General features: G+C 43.9%; 1 protein-coding gene across 5 annotated transcripts in view; it reads right to left on the bottom strand.

Annotated features, from left to right (window-relative positions):
- Positions 1–6,738: 6,738 nt before the first annotated feature.
- Positions 6,739–21,886, bottom strand: part of PRICKLE2 (prickle planar cell polarity protein 2) — a 348,904-nt gene continuing 333,756 nt past the window's right edge. For all 5 annotated transcript variants that reach the window (XM_084765612.1, XM_084765613.1, XM_084765615.1 and 2 more), the window contains one exon: positions 6,739–11,246. In XM_084765612.1, the coding sequence (XP_084621738.1) occupies positions 10,372–11,246 (875 nt within the window). In that variant the 3' untranslated portion in view covers positions 6,739–10,371. The remainder of the gene's footprint in view (positions 11,247–21,886) is intronic.

Genomic DNA, 21,886 nt, shown 5'->3' with positions numbered 1-21,886 from the left:
ATTCTTTTCATGTGAAAACACAGTGACCCAGGGATCCATCTACTTCTATGCAATGATCGAACATCTCAATGTGGATGTTTAGTTCGCTATGGCTTGAGGTGATGGCAACAAACAGGTAGAGTGAACCCTGCCTTACTTTACCAATCACAGAATCCTACAATGGTCAAAACTTTGGCATGAAAGTTAGGATACACAGGCAGGCAACAAACATGTTCAGTATACAAAATTCTTCAAATTCTCATTCTGCATGAACAGAGAAACCATCTAGAAAACTCGATAGGAAGGATTTAAAAATAAATGGACAAATTCATGTTCTGAGCCTTTATCCAGCAATAATTTTGAAATGAAAGGCCAATAGTTCCTTTTCTTTCTGGACTAGGGAAGTCTATTATTGACGTTGGTATGTATTTATAGTTCTTTGTGTCCCCCTCAGCCCCATCATAGGTCAATTTTATGGTGTCTCTTTTCAGGTAGCAAGATCTGTTTTCCACTTGATAAATGGGTAAGAAAAAAGTTCTCTATTGCAGGACAAATGGACAGCCTTGCTGTCAACAAAACTTTGGGTGGCAGAATTTTCCAGAATAACATTTGCTCTTTCTAGAATATTTTTGTTACTGGGTAGAAAACATAATCATTATTCCCCACCACACATACTCTGTGCATGTTTCTGCCACCGGAGCTTTATTAAACTGTGTGTAGCGTGCAACCAATTTCTAATTCAGTATGAGTCCTATTACCCACTAAGTGTGCCCTGATTTTGTCCTTGCTTGCTTAGGCACATTTTCCAATAAACAATGACACTGTAATTAGCACTAGGCCCATGAAGTAGGTATGTTAAAATATGATAATTTATTCCATTTGCTAATAGAAACTTATTTCTCAGTAACATTTCCCCAATCTATATGGATTTGATTATTCTTAAATCTTCACTTCTTTAATGATGGTTCTTTCATTATATTATAAATCATCTGATTATAATTCAGGGCCATGAACTCTTGATTTTTGCTTTCCGCATTTGCAGTTGATAGCACTTGAAATGCCAATGGCTTCATTATGGAGCCTAAGGCACTATTACTCTTTTAAATTGGAAAACACTGTTATCTAGCTGGATTTCCAACATACCAATAATAACCAGACTTAAAAAGAAATCAAGGGAACAAAAACATTCACAGTAGTCACACACATACAGAGGCATACATACATATATACATAAATATATACACACAGAGAGACATACATACTTACATACATACATACATACATACATACATAGACACACAGAGAAACACAGAGGCACACATAGACAACATAAAAGAAAAAAATACCAGTCAACCTTATCAAACCTTATCGAACAAAATTACCTCCTCCAGCCTCCCTACCCCAAGGAATGCACTTAACCAAGGGAAAGGAAGAATTGTGTAATGGAAATTTTAAGACTCTGAAGAAAGAAAATGTTGGCATAATGTTCTTGTGGACAACATACAGTTTACCCTTGTCTATTCAAATGCTGATTTCTCTACCCCATTGTCCGGTTTCAATCCAGAGGATGTTGCATTGTAGTGTTTATTCTAATTCTCTCCTGTCTCAAGTTTGTGTAAACATGTCACCATCTGTTCTCTGTATTGCCAATAAAAGCCAACTAGCCAATTGCTGAGCAATACGGAGAATAGGGTGGGACATCCTGAGCCAGTGAGGAGAGGAGAAAGAGCAGGAAGTACAGGAGGGATGTGTGTGGAGAGGACTGGGGAAGCACCAGGAAGAAGGAGCCAGACTGAGGATATGAGTAAAATCAAGTATAATGTGGGAAATCTGAATGGGAGGATGCTATACTAGCTAGGAGGTTTACAATGGAGTAATTATTGTGCAGCATTGTGCTCTAGGCTAATTAAATATATCTTAGTCTCTCTGTGTGGTTATTTGGGTATAAAAGTGACTAAGGAGTACAAAATTGCTGATTTATTAAAATTATAAATCAATATTAAATATTGATAATAATTCAACAAAAAATTAAAGGAGAGACTGGAATATGGAAAGACTTTTCATGTTCATGGTTGGAAAGAGTTAATACTGTGACTATGGCTATCCTTCCAAAAGCAATCTACAGATTCAGTCAAAATTCCAGGGCCATATTTTACAGACATAGGAAAAGCAGTCCAAAAAATTTACATAGAGTCATCGAAAGGAAGGACAGTCCCAAAGAAAAAGAACATTGGTGGTATCATGATAACTGATTTCAGATTACACTACAGCACCATAGTAACAAAAACAGCATGGTACCAGTACAGAAACAGATAAATGGCTCGGTGGAGGAATTGAGGACTTAGTTATAAGTCCGAACAACTACAGTTACCTGGTTTTTCAGAAAGATACACAAAAGTTTATACTGGGGAAAAAATAGAATCCTTGAAAAATAGTGCTGGATTTTTTATTTTCAGTTTGTTTATATGGTGGGTTACATTGATGGATTTCCATATATTAAACCATCCCTGCATGCCTGGAATGAAGCCCACTTGGTCATGATGAATGACATCTTTGATGTGTTCTTGTATTCGTTTTGCAAGTATTTTATTTAGTATTTTTGCATCGATGTTCATCAGAGAAATTGGTCTGAAATTCTCTTTGTTGAGTCTTTGTGAGGTTTAGGTATCAATGAGACTATGGCCTCATAGAATGAATTTGGTAATGTTCCATCCCTTTCTATCTTTTGGAGTAGCTTGAAGAGTATCAGTATTAGCTCGCCCTTGAAGGTCTGGTAGAATTCTGCACTGAAATCATCTGGCCCTGGGCTTTTTTTGGTTGGGAGACTATCAATGATTGCTTCAATTTCTGTAGGGGAAATGGGACTATTTAGCTTGTTTATCTGTTCTTCACTCAACTTTGGCAAGTGAAATTGACCTGGTGGCACTCAGAGGAAGGACAGCAGGTTACCAAGAGGAGACTTGATACCCTATGAACATATACAGGGGGAGGTAATCCCCCTCAGTCACAGTCATAGGGGAGGGGAATAAGGGGAAAATGGGAGGGAGGGAAGAATGGGAGGATACAAGGGATGGGATAACCATTGAGATGTAACAAGAATAAATTAATAAAGGAGAAAAAAATATTTAAACCGAAAAAAAATAAATAAACGCAACCACTATTTAAAAAAAAAGAAAAGAAAAATAGTGCTGGAGAAACTGGATATTAAGATGCAAAGAAGAAGAAGAAGAAGAAGAAGAAGAAGAAGAAGAAGAAGAAGAAGAAGAAGAAGAAGCAGCAGCAGCAGCAGAAGCAGCAGCAGCTAGATCCTTATCTCTCACCACTCACAAAACTCAAATAGGTCAAAGACCTCATAATAAGATCCTAAAACTGCTAGAGCTAAAAGCAGGCAGCTTGCTTCACCGTATAGGCACCGGTAAGGACTTCTCAAATAAGACTCCAGCAGCACAGGAAATAAGACCACAATCAACAATGGGACCTCATGAAATTAAAAAGCTGCTGCACAGCCAAGGGAACTGTGAACAGGCAGCCCATACAATGGGAGAAAACCTTTATTAGCTGTTCATTGGAATTAATGTCAACAATATACAAAGAACACAGAACACTAAAAAGAAATTAAAAAATAAAACAATTAAAAATGGGTTAAACAATTGAACAAAAAAATTTCAAAAGAAGAAATGAAAATGGTTAGGAAGTACTTTAAAAAGTGCTCAACATCCTTTGCCATCAGAGAAATAGAAACTAAAACTACTTTAAGACACTGTGTCATCCCACTCAGAATGGCCATCGTCAGGAATACAAATGACAGCAGATGCTGGTGTGGGTGTGGCCAAGGGGAAGTCTTATACACTGTTGGTGGGAATGGAACTAGTATAACTGCTTTGGGTATTAGTCTGGAGGTTCTCAAAAAACTAGAAATAGACCTGCCATAGGACCTATACCACCTATGCCACCCCAGGGCATACACCCAATGACTTTATATCCTGCTGTAGCGACACTTGCACATCCATGTTCATTGTGGCTCTAATCATAACAGCCCGAAAATGGGATCAATCTAGATGTGCACCAAGATGAATGGATAAGAAAAATATGGTATATATGCACAGTAGAATACTACTCAGTTACAGAAAAATAAAATCATGACATTGTAGGCAAATGAAATCATGACATCGTAGGAAATTTATACTGAGTGATGTAGCTCAGGCCAAAACATCAGATGCCTTCTCTCATATGTAGAGCCGAGCTTCAAATCTTTTGTTCTGTGTTTAACTTGAAATACAAACGGGAGCCAGGAAACAGGAAAGGGGACTTTGGGGGAGCAGATTAAGGGGAAGAGGGAGTGATAGGTTTTGGGCAAAATGAAAGTAGTGAGGTAGAATATTGAGGATGAAAAGGCTTAAGCAAGGTGTGGGAATCTGGGGAAATCATGGGGTGACGGGGAGGGACACTCCAAAGAACAGGGTGTGAAAAGCAACATAGAAGCCTACTATCTCACACCCCAACTTATGATCTGTAAGTGGAGGGATAGAACACACATGAAAAGAGGGGGGGGGATATGGAAGTGGGGATAGTGGGTAGGTTAATTAAAAATGAAGATCTGTGAAAGGTCATATGGAAACTAGCTAGAAAGCCAGCTATAAAATACAACTTAAAAAAAAAATGTTTGAGAGGATTCCAGAACCTGTTAGGCTGCTGCCAGCACCTTTGGTCACCAGCACAATAATGACATGATAAGACTGTGCTGTAGGAGATACAACACGCTTTCGGTGTAGGACGCAGAGAAATCAATTCAAACTAACCAGGAAATGTCTTTCCTGCTGGCTCACTTTCAGAGCGCCGGACGAGCTCTGCAGAGTACTACAGAGAGAAAAGACGCCAATGTTCTAATCCAGTGCTGGACCCTGCATCCTGCAATACCAACCAGACAGGAAACGGACACCTACTGAGGCAACAGTGACGTGCTTGTCATGGAATAACTAACCATTTCCTGGTTGGATTTGAGTCTCACGGGAAGGAATTTTATGTCTGCTACTGACATCCTGGTCAAAAGCCCATGACTGGGGGAAAGTCCTAGGCCCTAGGGTAGGACCTTTTATAGTTATTTTGCTGGATGATCATGTGGCTAAATCGGGCCCAAGTTCTGCTGTAAATACCACCCCCTGACACGCGTCCTTTATGTCTTCTTTAAGATTTCCAAAGGCCAAGCCCACACTCAAAAATCTGGAAAGCGAGCGAGGATTGAGAAGAAGGACACCATTTCTTTTATTCAAATTTTATTGGAGGTTTACAAATGTATTACAGAATCAGTAAAACATCATATCCACTTTACAGGGCACGGATCTCAAGCAAAGTGTTCAGAACAGTCTCTGGCAGAGCCCACGCCGAAGGCCTGTGACAGGCCTTCCTAACAAACGGCTTGACACTCGACAGATAACACAGACTCCTGCCTGCTTCACCTTCTTGGGCCCTCTGGGGGTTTTGTTTATTATGCATGTGGGGCTAAATAGGATCTGGGCAAAGCAACTCTGTGCAGGAAGGAATGAGTTTAGGAGAATAAGTGTTGGCCTATTTTGCTGAAGAATACGGAGAAGTCGCAGGTCTTAAGTTGTTAACTTGGGGTCAGGATGAAACCAGAATACTTTATTGAAAATGATGGAAACCAACTCGATAAACTCAAGAGAAGGTTTCATTGGCAACCTCATTGGTAACCTTCCAAAACTTAGAAATGTTTGAAAGGTGACCTATTAAGCATGCATGGCCAAATGCCCAGACCGTGAAGGTTTTCTTAGAAAATGCTCAGGATAGAACTAGACTTCTATCTTGTGAGTTCATCGCATTTGAGCCACAGAAATGTCTGCTAACAGCACGTGACCTGTCCAGCCTCCTTTTTACTCCTCTAAGGGAGGCTGGTTCTGGAAGCAAGAAATGACTTTATTTAACAGCAATAGCTTCCAACAGTTGTGCTCTACAGGGGTCTTGTGTTGATTGGGCTCCTAATGCGAGAAAACAGAAAAAGAAAGCCATCCTTCCTCCATCCTGACCCTCACGGCTTCTGGATGGTCATACAGACATAGTCTGGGGCAAGCCACTGATGAGAGAACAAATGGGCCATTCCCATTTCCCTTATGCTCAAAGAAATGTGCTTTTCCAAAGGCGTGGATCTGCAACTGCCTTCAAGATCAGTAGTGGAAGCTTGTGGAACTTGATCTGCAGAGCCTGAAGATGCCATGCAGGTGCCAGTGAAGGCTGCTTGCATGTGACATACAGGCCACTGGTTCAGTTTTCCACTTTCACTGTTCATAGGTGGATCTTTGTGAAGCACAGCATCTGGTCTCTATTAGGAATATGCAAAGGACACTCCTCTTTGGAATTTAAGTGTCCTATGTCCCTGTAAGGTGGGGTGGGATGAGAAACCAGATGGACTCTTATCTGACCTCTGCAGAGTAAGCAGGAGCAGCCTACATAACTGGCAAAGACCCTGAGCATGAAAAAAAGTAGGCCAAACAGAGCCTGGCTTGGCCTAAGAGGTCAGCTTCCACAATGTGAGAAGGAGAGGAAATGGAGTCTCCCACTTCTATGTGACTGATGCTTCCTAAATGTCTGGTGAACTGCTTCTTTCCGGACCCAGGTAAGGATCAGCTCAGGAATAAGATGTGCTATAAGAAGATGAAGAAGGCCAACCCTAGTCAACTAGGCCTGGCTTGTTGGAATATTGTATAGATGCCTGGGATGAGAGTTCACTTTCCTTGGAAAGTCTGCAGCAATCCATTGCTCATCATCCATAAAGTAGCAGGGAGGGCAAAGCAAGCGCGACACTCATGCCACCACTGGCCCCACCTGAGTGTAAAAATGGCTAATAGATCGTAAGAAGCAGAAACTTCCAGAAAAGGAGCAGAGAACGCCATCCTGATACAGCTCTGTAGGAGGAGCATTCTATAGGAAAAAGATTGGGACTTCCCGTATTTAACATCCAAAACTGTTCACGCAGCTGCTTGGACAGTCAGTGAAGGCCTTGAGAATGAGGAAAGAGGATTCCAAACAACCAGTGGCAGCAATTCTCCTGTATGCATGTTAAAGGAAAGGAAATGAGATCTGATTTCCCTCACTTCACTCACCTTCACACATGGTAGAGAATGTAGAACTAATCAGGACAGAAGTGTGTGTGTGTGTGTGTGTGTGTGTGTGTGTGTGTGTGTGTGTGTGTGTGTGGCGGGGGGCAGGGTGGGGGGGCTCTGAATGCCACACTCAAAGCTACGGCATCAGCAGGAACCCTCTTCGCAGGACCAAAGGTGGGATGTGCTAGCAAAGCCGCTCAGGAAGCTTTCAATGACTTAACGCACTCCTTGGCCTGGAGAAGGGAGCTGGCTTAGCTGGTGCTGGATCTGGCAGCAGCAGTATGAGATGAACCGAACCGTAGAGATACAGTTCTAAGCAAAAGTCAGCCCAGTAATAGGAGAGATGGGGGTGGAGGGTGGGGGTGTGGGGGGAGGGGAAGTCAACCAAATCATCAGAGGGGAGAAATGTAGGGAAAGACAGTTCTTCTGAAAACCAGTCCTCGAGAGATAAAGCAATGATCTAAGTGAACTGAGTCCAGGCCCTGCTCACCAGGAAAACTGTGTCAGTAGGAAGTGAAGGGTACACTGGAGGAATCAGAGAGGACCTTCAATTCTCACCTTAGAAAAGAATGCACTTGAATTTTGGGAATGAGATTCTGGGTGTTATTACTTCAAGGCAGAGAAATTCTGGCTCAGTGACACGCTGTCAGTTACTGGTCAGACACTCGAAGGACCATTGTGAGAAGCTGGCCTCCCTCAAATGACATTCTCTGTAGGGCACCTGGCTGCCTTTAGAACGGGAAGAAATCTCCAAGGGTTGAATAGAAGGAGGCGAGCTTCTGTGGCGGACAGCCTGACCCCAAAGCCTGCCACTCTTTTATGCGTTAAGTTTTGGTCAGAACGGTCTTGAATGTTCTTTGGACAGCTAGACTTGATGTTACTTAGGCAGTTTTTATGCGGCTTTCTTCTTTGGGCTGAGGATTATTCAGAGGGTATCTGGGAAATGTAAGAGGTTCTGTGCCAAAGAAACGGCTTTCAGCGGGAGAATTTCTTTCATTGGATTTGGGGCCAGAGAGGAGACACGGTTTCAACCATTCGCCAAATGATCTACTCCCCATCACTTTCCTTTTTCCCAATAACGCCTTTTAATTCTCACCAATCAACAGACTCAAAGCTCCAAATCGGACTCACCCAATGTCTACCAGAAACCTGCCACTAAATGGCATGGTGCTGCATTATTTAATTTCTTAAACGGTTTGCCAAGCAGTTTATTAACTTACTATACAAACGTAATAGAGTTAATTCTCCAGAGGTTTGGATAATTAATGAAACATTTAGATATGAAGATAGCATGCGGAAAACAGCCACGATCAACATTTGCATTGCTTTAAAAAAAATCAGTGACAATGACGAATGTCATATTAATACCTAAAAAGCAAATCATTTTAATACATCCTGAATGGAGTGTCATCATCACTTCCTTTACAGTCTCCCTTTCCCCAGACCCATTTAGGATGGTGTCTGAAAAGCCACTTTTCACATTCTCTCCATTAAAAAAAGAAAGAAAAAAACCCTAGAAAATGTTAAGTACTATACTGAAAAGAGACCATGCTCGCCTTATCATGGCAAATGGCCACTGAGACACACTGTGCATTACAGGGACGGCACATCTCACAAAAGGCGGGTCCTCTCTGATGGATTTTTGCCACAATCCACTGAGGAGAGGAAGAGAATGGACCAAGAGCAAGCGCTTCATCTTTAAAAACTGAAGCGAGTGGAGAAGTTTTGCTTCAGTGTGTATTTATTTCACCTGCAGTGAAATGTCTTCTTCAAGCAAACATACTCTTGGGCCTTTCTGTCTGTCTAACAGCTCTCAAAGTTCAAAATGGAAATATCTCTTACCACAAGGTCTATTTTTCCATGTTGTCACTCTATTATCTCAGCAGCTTGACCCTCCTGGGTAAGAAGCCAGCCCCTGTAATGACCAAGCTTGTCAAACGGGATTCTCTCTAAAGCACTAAGGACTAGTCAAGGTGGCTGTCACCTCTTTCTTCTCTCTCTCTTCAAGTTCTCTCTCCCTGACTCTCCTTCATATTCCCCCCACCTGCTTTTTGCTTTCAAATTTCCCTGTTCACCACCCGTGTGTAACGTGTGCACACCACTACACCCAGAGGGACCCCCCCGGCATCTTTCTGTCCTTCAGTGCTAACCGCTGAAGCTCATTTGCTATGAGGACAAACAGTTGTCAGGCTAAGGCAGCACCTCCGTCTGCCTTGGAAGAAGAAAGCAGAAAATACAATCCAGGAAACATGAGCACCAAACAGTTCCACATTCGAAACAATGCCATGCTGACAGCACACGTCGGCACCACTCACGGTCACTTTGATCCCCCCAGGGGACAGATCGACATTAAGCAACTTTAAGGTTCCAAAACAAGGATGGCATTTCTCACAGAACTGGACTGACACTGGTTGTTATCTCTAATCAGCAAAAGCGACATTTGCAATAATAATTAATAATAATAATAATAATACAAAAAACCCTACTTACTTTGTAGAGGATAAATTCTACTGAGGGCGGGAGCGGACTTAAAGATGGCTCCTTCAGATGGACTAGAGCATAAAACGCTTTGGGTAGAATGGTTAAAATTTTCTTTTTCAGCCAAAAAAAAAAAAAGTGCCAAATTGAATATACTCCTTTGAAAAGAATCTCACTGACACGTAACAGATTTGTACAGAAAGAAAAACCAAACCAAATCAACACAAACAACAAAAACCAGGTGGTCCTGGGCTACCACCCTTTACTACCACTCAAAGATAAGGGTGGACATGCATGCAAGTCCCCACGGAATCCTACGATATAGAAATTCTGTTGTTATTACAAAATACAAAAATATTTTTTTATCAGAACTCTCATTTACATTGCATTTACAATGGACATGTAAATAACTTAGTCTGGGGTCCTGGCTAATAAAGTATTTACTGGAAAAGGGGTCCTAAAAGGAAGAGAACCAGAAAGAATATAAGTGAGCAGGTTACAAGTGTCATCTAGTGGACGGCCACTCCACTTTGGAAGGACATGACCTACCCTGGCCTCTACAGCCTATGTTTCCAAAGTGAAAGGTGCAAATCATATTTAACATGCCCAAAACTGTGACACCAAGTGTATCTACCAAGTCAACCTGCAGCCTTGCCTCCCTCTACTGAAAGCATTCTCCATCTCTCCCTCACAAACCATCCCCAAGAGCACTTGAGAATTCACAACAGTGCACGTTTCTGAGTTTACATTCTTAACTTCCATCTGCCCTCCCCTCCCCCGTTCCCTGACCACAATCACATTACGAAATGATACAGTTTTTGCTCTTCTGTCTTTTCCTGCTGTGCAACTGTCCTCGGCCACCTAAGGTGGAGGATTTGGGCACACCGTAAGAGCTGTACTTGTGCAGGAGCTCGTCGCTTGTGACGTATCGTAGGCGGGCTGGCTGGGGGATGGGTTCTCCTAGGAAGTAGCCCTCGTTGTCAGACTCTGAAGAGGAGGAGCAGGTGGAGCACCAATCATACTCTGTGAAGTAGGGTCCCCATCGTTCCCCAAAGGCATTCTGCAAAGCCAAGTCCGACACAGTTCTGGGACACTGGCTGTACAGATCCCGCCGGGACCCCTGCCCCAGGCTCTCCTGGAAGCTCCGCTGGCGCATGAACTGGTCATAGTCCTCCCTGGCTCTCAGAGGGGGCCTTTCCTTCAACCGAGCAATGACCTCCCGCTCGCTGGCTAGGTGCAGGGCGTTGTCTGAGCGTGAGCGTCGGGACCTTCTGGAGCGGTGAGGGCGGAAACGGCGGTTCTCATCCCTGGAAGTAGTTCTCCTCCGGGTGCGCTCGCTCATGGGCTGGATGTGCACACCTTCCTGCCCCGGCAGCTTGCTGCTCGCTATGCCACCATCAAAATCAAAGCTCTGGTGCATCCTTCCATGGGACTGCAGGTCCCTGTACCCCAGGGGATTGCTGAGCTGGTGAAGGTTGCCCTCCATCTCCTGGTACTGCTGTGCAGACAGCAGGCTGCGAACAGACTCTGCGCTCCTGAATTGCATGGAGGAGTTGAGCGTGCCCATGTTGCTCAGCTTTTCCGAGACATTCATTCCGGAGTCTTTGCTGAGGTCAGGCATGGAAAACCGGGAGAGGTGCTCCTGGCGCTTGGCACCACCTTCAGCCGACAAGCCTGGCGGGTGGGGGATAGGAGGGGAGAGTACAGTTAATACAAATGTATGGCAATGGGGTGGGGAGATGTCACTATTACTCTCAGTCTGGGGGTCTCTTTGGGTGAAATATGGCTGTACAATACAAAAGGCTCTCATGACGTCTACATGGCGCAGGGCTCTCTACACAGAGAAGGTAGAAGCTTCAAACCATCAATAGACATCTGCCTTCCTAGCTGTTAATTTCTCCAAAGGCTTACAAGTTACGAAGAGTTCACTGAGCATCCTATGCAACTTTCTCCTCTATTTAGAATTTTACATCACCAAACACTTCCATTGCATCTTCAATTGTAACCATATTCCATAAGCTTTGTAGGACAGATGATAGCTATTTGGCCAGTGACTGCTTCTTAACAAAGTAAGCCTAGAATCTAATTCTAAAGTACTGGACTAGTTTAATACTTTGCTGGCCTAAAGCAGTTTCCTGCTTAACCTGTTTCCCTAGGTGGCAGGTGGTTACCCATCTCAAATGCCTTGGACACTATGTGACTCCCTAGGTGGAGAAAAAGAGACATCTATTCTCTTAGCTTGCTCAGTGATGAACTCTCCAGTAGCCAGAAGATGTGAATTGTGCCTGGGACATTCCTCTATTCCCTAGGGGAGGGCCTTTACAAATAAAGAAGTGACCTTAATCACTATCCAAGAGCTGGTACCCTGAGAAATGGGTCTCCATTCCTGAAGTGCTTTCCCATCATCAGGGCTGAGGTAGAGACAATTCTGAAGATAGTGGGAGATGTGTACTTTGGGAATTGGCATTTGCATATCTTAAAACAGTGCTCTATGGAGATGCTCCTTGTCACAATGGGCTCTATGGAGATGCTCCTTGTCACAATGGAAAAGTCTGGCCATTTTGCCAATTCTGGTCACTGACTGCAATAAGCCACCACTATTACCCCTGCCACTGATTATCCTGGCCTCCCAGTGAGATCCAAGATGTCCTCTTCCTGAGAGACCTAACTCAATGCTGCAAGCCCTTCAGAGTATGTGGCAATATCTAAAGCTAAATGTATGTAAACATACATGAATAATGAATAAAACTATTTTGTGGGTGGGGGTGGGGGGCTTCTAGCATTATTTCTCCTGTGCATACAACCCCAAGTGGAGAGGCCTCAATTTTCTATTACCATTTTCATTCCATTCCTGGTTATATACTCAACATAAGTTAGTAAATATCTTCCAAAAAATATACAGACACATTCAGACAGTGGAAGTGGAAATAATTTAAGAGCCAACCAGTGCAAAAGTGGGCAAATACACTGTGGTTCTGGTTGTCATTATTCACTTAAAGTCACCAGAGCTGATGGGGAAATGGGTTTCAGGACAGAGGAGGAAAGCAAAAGATAAGTCTAGAAGACCCTACACAAGAAGTACGGAAAGCCATTTTGCAACCATTGGAATTTAAAAGTACTTAACACAAGAGCCCAGAGGGACCACATTTAGGGACTAAACACTTGATGAGAGAGTACAGGAACACACGAGCTTCTGGCAAACACTTAAGTGAGCCATGTAGAATATTCTCTCAGCCTGTGTTTAGTTTTGTCTTCTATATTGTATTTTGCCTTCAAGAATATTTTCCTTAATATGGTCTGCTTCGTTTCATAGTTCCTTCTGAATGCACCAAAGACTTTCTTCTTTTATTGAATTTTTTTTCATTCAATATGTTCTGATCACACTTTTCTCCTCCCCCAACCCCTCCCAGATCTTTCCTACTTCTCCACCCACCCAACTCCACAAGCAAAGAAGCCCGGAGCCGTGGTGCTCCACCTGGATGTGACGTAGCTACACCTGGATATGACGTAGCTACACAGGATGTGACGTAGCTATATCACAGGTGCAAAGATTCTGATGCTGTAATTTGAATATATGCTTGCCTCATTTTATGTAAGCCATACCTCAATAAAGCTGTATAAAAATCAAGGACTTTTCATGAAAATTCAAAATTTAATCCTGGAAATGCCTCCAGAGAAAGGACAGAGGTCTCTCTGTGTCCAGCAGGGACTGGCTATAGGAGCCCCTTAGATATCATAGTCTGTGGGTGCTCAAGTCTCTACGCGATAGGATGTAGGATACATTTAAAACACCTCTTCATTACATATACTCCTGAATACAATGTAAATTCAGTGTAAGTAGTAGCCATACTGTACTGTGTAAGGAACAAGATAAAAGGCTGTCCATGCTTTCATACAGATGCCAACATTAGGCCTACCTGAATTTCCCACTGTGGCCTAGCTGAGCCCCCGGGGTGTGGGCCTCACACGCAGCACTGACTGGGTATCATACTGTCCAGTAATGTTTAACATGATTTAATTACTGATAACTGTCAGTGCAAGAGGAGCTGGGCTCCACTCCCCACTTTTCTTGCTGTTTCTCTCTGGTATATAAAAATCACAAAAACTGACCTTCGATCATTTAGTCACTTTCAGAGCCTCATCTAACATAAGATGGAGAGGGGACCCTGACATGCTAAGATGATGTACGAGCCATCTGAGCAGAGATGCAGACGAGCTCTCCCAAGGAAGAAAAGAGCATCTTCCGAAAGGTACCCAGCGGGCACCATTACCTTTGCAGGACTTTCTACGTAAGTTATTTGGTGGAAGGAAGGTCAACTTCAACAACCTAGAAAACACCATAAATTCTCACAAAGGCTTTCCCCCAGCCAGCCTGGCAGTAAAACATTTCTAAGATGTATGTGGACAGGTTCCTAGTTCTGTGGCTGAGGTAAAAAGCGAGGAAGGCTGCTTCTATTCTGCTCTAGTAGAAAGGAGGAAGGCCAGCCTCTTAGCTTGTACCTCTTCAAGCTCACATGTCCAAGGCACCCTGTGGATCGTCCTGCACCATGCCCATGAGAAGAAAAGTATTGTGTCGAGAGCAAAAGTTATCCATGTTCAGGCCCAGTGTCCATTAGCAATCCTTCCTCCCCCCCACCCCCCGTCCCGTGCCGTGGGGGACGTGACATGAAATCACTAGCTCGGCTTGCTGCTCTTGAGAGAAGCTTCTCTCTCTTGTGACTCACAACCTCACATTTTCCTTTAGGGTCTTCCTGCATGCAAGGGCAGCTCAGAGAGGAGCAATGTGTGCATACTTGTCTCCAAAGAGGGTGGCTCTGTGGTTAATTTCTTTATTGGCAAAACCAGAGTTTCTATGCAAACTTCAAGGTGCTGCTTTACTTGGCTCCTCACCTCTCTATACACATTGTCATCGAGTCAACACGTCTCGCGTACTCTACCCTGGCTGTGGCTGCAGACTTCTTCCTCCTTCCAGCGGGCTCAGTCTTCCCTGGGAGCACCTTCCTCCTTTGCATGGCTGACTTCTGCTCGTTCAAATCTACACCCAGATGGCAGCTCCCCTGTGTGAGCGGGCCACTCCTTTAAAGGTAGTTTTATCCCATGGCCAGTCAGTTACTCTTTTACTTGAGTTTTATTTAAGCTGCCCACCCTATTTCAGTGTCTTAAAATCTGTGGATAAATTTGCAGCTGAAATGGCTCAGCAAGGGAGCAGCAACCCTGTTCTCCGTACCCCCTGCGTTCTCATAGAACTGGCAGAACCCAGAACCTTCTGGATACTCAATACATACGTTCAGAATAAGGGCAGAGGCATCCCCCACGCAGCCCACAGCTTGGATAAAGTGATCACCATTGACCTGGTAGGGGCCAGGGATGCAGTTCCAGCACCTAAGACTGTAAACGCCAGGAACAAAATCCTGCTTATCAGTCTTGTGGTCTCTGGCAAACCACTGTGTAGCTCAGCACTAGGGCGTTTCCGATTTTAAAGCTGAAGAAGATGCGGTTTATAATTAGCTCCCTGAACTATGAAAATGCTGTTATTGACTGTTTAAGCTAGCAGTTCTCAGGTCCCCAAGACAGAATTATCCTCTCAGACCTCATATTCCCTCCTGGCTGGGTAACTTAAAAAAAAAAAAACCCTGCGAGTTGCATAGCTAAAATGGTCACAATGATAACATCTGGGTAGGAGAGCAGCAGTGATGCTTAGAGGGCAAAGAACGAACTGTCCGTTTAAAATATATCACAGTGCTAATATATCTGCGAGTTTCTGTTTTTTTATCAATCTTTCTGGGGAGGATAAGTCCCATGAGGGTGGGAATGAACTCCTGCTGGCTACCTCACCTTACCTGGCATTTAGGGTGGGGAACAATAGAGAATTGGGGTCCAGAGAGTCCCCAGTGAAAGAAATCATGCCTCAACAACTGGATAGCCATAAAAAGAAACAAAAAACAAAACCCAACACTGGTTAGATGTGGTTTTGTGAGAATGAATGAATCTGAACTACAACCTGGGTTCTGTCTCTGACACATTGTAACGTTCACTAGATAGTCAGCGGCTGCTAAGGATGATTTGACTGCAGAGATAGCTGGGATTTCTTCCGTTATACTGCTGAGATGCTCAATGATTTACTTTGTGCAGAAAGACTCATTGTCAAAATATAGAAAATCGTTATAATTGGGTCAAATAATGAGGTTCCCCAAATGTCCCTCCACTTTCCTGAAACACATACACTTCTCTCACCCTTGGAATAGTGGTGTGTGTGTGTGTGTGTGTGTGTGTGTGTGTGTGTGTGTGTGTGTGTGCATGCACGCATGAGTGAGCATGTGTGTTTGCATATGTGTGTATGTCTGTGTGCATATGTGTATACACGTTTCTGTATATGCATGCATGTAGACCTATATACAAGCACATATAAGGGAGGAGTGATACCTCACCCATGTTCTAGAAACTGACCATGGTGAGGAAAATCAACGCTTCAAGGAACATCCACGGTTGGATGGCAGAGCACTGCAGTCTTTGCTGTGCTCCCCTACCCCACAGGCCTTAGGAGCAGAAGATGAATGCTTAAGAAGAAAACAGACTTAAATTTAAAGTCAGCCCGTGGGCACAATGTTCTGTTCCTTATTTATCACCCTGTGTTGTCCTACTCCTTGGGGGGGAAAAAAACTAGCACGAGAAGACAGAGAATTATGATTTGCCAGCATAAAGACAAGTTCACATTTCACATTGTTATGCAGTGGGAGAAACAGAATCTGCTCCCCTTTGTCCTCTAGACATTTGCTTCTCAAAATGATTATTTAGTTCCCGTTCAATAAGGTTTTTTTCTACATTATTTTTGTCTCTGTTGATGAAGAAATAGGAATTATTTTAGATAAAAATTCACAGAATACATGCAAGAACTGGAGACACACAAAAAAAATAAAAATACTTAGAACAGGAATTTGTAAACTATTGTCTGGGACCCAATTCACTTCTCTGCCTGTTTTTGTAAATAAAACTTTATTAGAGTGCAATCATGCTTACTTATTTGCATATTAGCTATGACTATTTCCCAGAATCCAATTGTTCTCTACAGTTGATAAAGACTATATGACTTGTGAAGCCTAAACTATTTACTTTCTGATCCTTTATAGAAATGACTGTGTTATAGCAATTTGCTTGCATCAGTGTGTCTCAGACCATGCGAGAAAGGTCTTGAAGTTCAAGACTGTTTGGTGTGTGTGAGTGTTTGTGTATGTGTGTGTGTGTGTGTGTGTGTGTGTGTGTGTGTGTGTGTTTGTGTGTGTGTGTACGTGTGCATGCAGTTTGATCAGGTCCCTTGGGGCTCTTTTTTCCTTCTGAGTCCATTGATTTCATCAACTCCCTGAACTTCAAACAGGCAGCAGCTGCTAAGGAACTGTCATCTAGGCAGTGGAGTTTAAATACCACCACATGTTTCTTGATGACAGGCCCTGGAACGGTTCAAAATGAATGTGACAGGGAAGGCTAGGGGAAGGGATGGCGGTAAAGGGAAACGGGGTGTGTGTGGCGGGGGAGGATGTACACACACAGTCCTTGCTACTCAGATGGATCTGGGGACGGTGGCATGTCCTGGAGCCTCCCAGACCCTAACCAGAATTGCAGAATCTATGTTTGAACAAGATCCCTTGTGGCTCTCAGGCTCACCTTAGAGAGGCAAGATTCAAGAAGATGCTTCTGTCCTAGGGAGCCAGTCCTCATGCCCTTAGATACTGCAATCCTGGCTTCTTTCTTTCTTTCTTTCTTTCTTTCTTTCTTTCTTTCTTTCATTCTTTCAGATTTTATTTATGAGTGCTTTGTCTGCATGCCAGAACAGGGCATTAGGTTACATTATAGATGGTTGTGAGCCACCATGCGGTTGCTGGGAGTTGAACTCAGGACCTCTGGAAGAGCAGACAGTGCTTTTATCTGCTGAGCCATCTCTCCAGGCCCAATCCTGGTTTCTTAAGCTGAAGCTATCCACATCTCAGATTGTATAGACATCATGGGGCAGCTCTGTGCATTTTAGGATGCTTGGCTATATTCTTGGCTTTGAATAGAAATCAGCAGCCTTCCCTTCTGAGTATGAGTTCACAGTGCCCCAGAGGCTGAAAAAGGGCAAGATCACCATGAAAAGAATCCCAGCTCTAAGGAACACAGTTTGGCAGCTGCCACCTGACCAGAAACTGCAGGAAGTGTCTCTAGCCCACCCGAGGGGGACGGCAGGCTGTCTCTACGCAGAAACCATGATTTCTACACGGCATAGACATGCCAGCCTCCATGTTCCACTTGGCTCGGTGGGAAATAGCTTCAAAATCTGTGAACTGCTAACTGGTTTGCTGTGTAACTACTGACAAACTGATGCATCTCTGCAGTGGGTTTCAAGAGTTCCTTGGTCTTAGTTGCTGGGTTCCCAGGTCTTAAGAAATCCTTCTCAGCTCCTAACTGTGGTCATCAGAGCTCGAGTTCTGCGTTTCCAGGGACCAGCAGACCCTGGCAGGTGATGGTGTGCAGTGCCATCTGCTCCTGCAGCATCAAGTGCTGGCATGTGTGAGAGCACTTTCCTTTGTCAGCTACGGCCAAGACAGCGTGGCAGGAGGACACAGTAGGAGCTGTGCACTTCTGACTTTACGGCTCACCCGTTCTCCAGCCTTTCCCGGTCTCCCTCGCTTGGGAAAGGCCATCTGACCATCTTTGCTACACTCTGGAAGGCTAAAATAAATTAACTTGTTTCTTCACAACCAGCTGGTACCAAAGACAGGCAGGAGGCTCGAGCCTGCCAGTTGGAGAGCCACCAGAATGGAACAGAACCAGTACATTACCAAGCAATTCCTGGTCAAAACTGGATCAGACTGGAGGTCTCCTACCTTTTAACCCCTGACTTGTTCATTTCTTTAACTTTCTGATAAGACAGTTGTCTGTCCCAATAAAGATCGTTTTGTGTTTAACCACACCACAAGGCAGTCCCCATTCCCAGGAGCAGTTGATCAGCATAAAAGGAAATCCATGGTTCTTTGTTTTTGTTGTTGTTGTTGTTTGTGGGCATTTTATTTGTTTTGTCTTTTTGTTTGTTTCTTTTGACTTTTGACAGCCTGGGTTCCAGGATAGCCAGGGCTATGCAGAAAAACTCTGTCTTGAAAAATCGGGGGGGGGGGGGCGGGGGGAGCTTAGAAAGGGGCATCTTTTTGCAACTAAATAGTGCTAGTTTTAATCACATGAAGCCACTTTTAGGCAGGACTACTTGAAGGATTCTGGCTGTGTTGTCACAGTGTCTATTGCTAATTGAAGAGTGCACAAAGCCTTCTAACCAATTGGAGATTGTCTTAGGAATCTGCTTTGGGCTTACAGCGATATCTCGCTGCTTTCCAGACATGGTACTGACAAGTAGAGCACATGGGAGCGTTAGCTCAGACAACAAGAGGAGCTCAAAGACTTCCAGTGATAGAGACCAGGGAGCCAAGGGCTTGGAGATCCATGTAGTTTCTTCAAAGATGTTAACCTAAGCCCAACATTGCCAGGCACTGTATGTACAAGTGTGAAAGGAGGCTTTGCGATAACACCCTACCAGCATATTCCACTGTGGACAGGAAGTGTTGGGGTGATACCCTACCAGCATATTACAATGTACAGGAAAGGCTATAACCAAGACAACAGAGCAATGGAACTAGGACTGGGAACAATCCCCAAAAGGAAACAGGGGGCACTAAGGTAGATGGCAGCATTCTGTATTAATCCTGATGGTGCTGCCCAAGAACCATGTTAGTAACAATTAGAGTGAGACCTAAAGGATGAGGAGACAGCCAAGCCAAGGGTGAGGAGAAGTGTTCCAGGAAGGAGGAACAAGAACATTTTGTGACAGAGAAAGTTTCTGTGTTCTAAGAAGTGGCAGAAGGGCCATGCACCTGGAGGATTCTATGCAAGGAAGAGAGGAACAAAGTGAGACTGTGGACAGAGACAGGAGTCCAAGGAAGTGTTCCCTGTGTGCCTGCAGGTGGGATTAGGAAAGACCTCTGAGGTAAAGCCAGTGGCATGGTGAAGGGCACTGGCTTTGGATTATACTTCTTAGCTTCCTGCCCCCTCAGTGAGGATTTGGGGGCTGGTGAGATGGCTCCCTGGGTAAAGGCAGTTGTCCCTGAGCCTGATCCCCGAGACCAACATGGCGGAAGGAGAGAATCAGCTCCCATAGTCATCCTCTGATCTCCACACATGTCTTATGTGCTAAGGCATAGACACACCATTGCGTGTGTGTGCACACAAAAACACAAACAGTATATATACACTATGGAATACTACTCAGCTATTAAACACAAGGAAATCCCGAAATTTGTGGACAAATGGATGGAACTAGAAATGATCATGCTGAGTGAGTTAACCCAGAAGGAGAAAGACTCACATGGTATATACCCACTTGTAATTGGACACTAGCCCAAAAGGCATGTCCCATGAAAGTCTTCACTTACCAGGAGATTGGGATAGATGTGAGGACATTTTACTGAGACTCTAGGTAAGAGAAATATAGGAGATGGGGAAATAGAAGGACTAACAGGGTCCTAGAAACCTATAAGAAGAACATTGTGATGGGTGGATCAGGGCCCAGGGGGGGTCTGCTCAAACTATTGCACTAACCGAGGACAATACAAGCAGTAAACATTGAACCCCTACTCTGATCTACCCAATGGACAGGACATTCTCCACAGTTATGTGGGGAGAGCAAGGACTGACTCTTACATGAACTTTGGTGCCCCAATATTTGACCAGCTCCACTTGGTGGGGAGGCCTGATGGCACTCAGAGAAAGAATAAGCAGGCTGCCAAGATGACACTTGATAGCCTATGACCATATAGTGAGGGAGAAGGTCCCCCTCAGTCTTAGACCTAGGGGAGGGGAATAGGGTGAACGTGGGAGGGAGGGAAGAATGGGAGGATACAAGTGATGGGATAACAATTTAGTTGTAATCTGAATAAATTAATTAAATAAAAAATAATATATAAATGTAAAAAAATAGATATCTTCTGTAAAATGGATGCAACTAAACAATCTAAGGGTAAAGGCACCGACTGGCTTAATGCAGAGAACTCCAAATACTGCTGGTGCATTAAGATCATATGCATTCTAAGTCTTCTTCCTTGCCCTCACCCCATATTAGTTATTTTAGGGAATTTTTACACGTATTGTCATATCTCCATTTTTCCCCAAGTGGGTACTGAAGAACTGGGAGAATCTGCTCAGGGTCACTCAGCAGCTACTCCAGAAGTTTTTTATGTGTCTGCTTTTCAATAGTGGGACCACGAGAGAGAATGTGGCCTGGACACCAGCATTCAGCAAGGAGATGGTAGACGGCAAAGAGCGGAGTAGACACTTGCTAACCCCCCACTAACTCAGGAGCAGTAGCATTGATGAAAATCATCCTTTATACTACTGTACAGTTTCATAGCTAAACACAAGTTATTGTTACACATGGCATGGGGGCAATCTCACAAATACAGTGACGTCAGTGAGGCCAGATATAAAAGAATACACAGGATGGTTCCATTTCTGTACAACTAATCACAACTTCAAATGGATCTGGCTGTTAGGTGTTGAAAAGGGGGTGCAGCGGGCTGAGGCACACGGCAACTTTCAGGTGCTGGGTTGATCTTCATTCACTGTGGACATGGCCGCATGAATATAATAATTCTCCCAGTTTCAATGTGCACCCTGCATATCTCTGTTCATAACCCTACCCCCAAAAGGCAGGGATTTAGTTATTACTGTTTTAAATGTAAATTGGAAGGACTCTTCTCAACACACACTTTTTCAATAGCATCTTTCTATCACATGCCTTCAGGCGGCCAATGCACTTCTTGCAGTGCTGGGGATGAAAGCCAGGGTTTTATACAAGCTAAGAACTTCTCATCCATTGAACTATATCCCCATTCTTTCTTTTTGCTTTAAGTTGGCATCCTCAGAGGCATTTGTCATTGGTAGTCCGAGCCTTGGCCAAACTCACATTTACTCTACCTACCTGCCTGCCCTACTGCCTTCCCCTTTAGGCATAGGAATTTCTTTCCTATGTAAGGTCAACTTGACAAAGGAGGGAAGATGCCTGGAGCAAAGCAGTTTAGAGACTTAAGAGACAGCATGTAATGTCCCCTTGTAAGCTTTGGGTCTTTGCTTCCATGATCTCCCTTCTCAGGAGCTAGAGACTGACAGTGTCACTCACGACTGTGTGTATGGTGAAGCTATTTTACCAGGCTGGCTGAAAGATGGGCTCAGGGATCCAATGCACAGGACTGGTGTGTTTTAAAAGAGACTGGTGGGTAGAAGGAAGGAGGTGGGCCAAT

The sequence above is a fragment of the Acomys minous genome (assembly GCF_964271855.1).
Source record: "Acomys minous genome assembly, chromosome: 17".
Classification (NCBI taxonomy): Eukaryota; Metazoa; Chordata; class Mammalia; order Rodentia; family Muridae; genus Acomys; species Acomys minous.
This window is presented reverse-complemented; position numbering and strand designations above follow the sequence as displayed.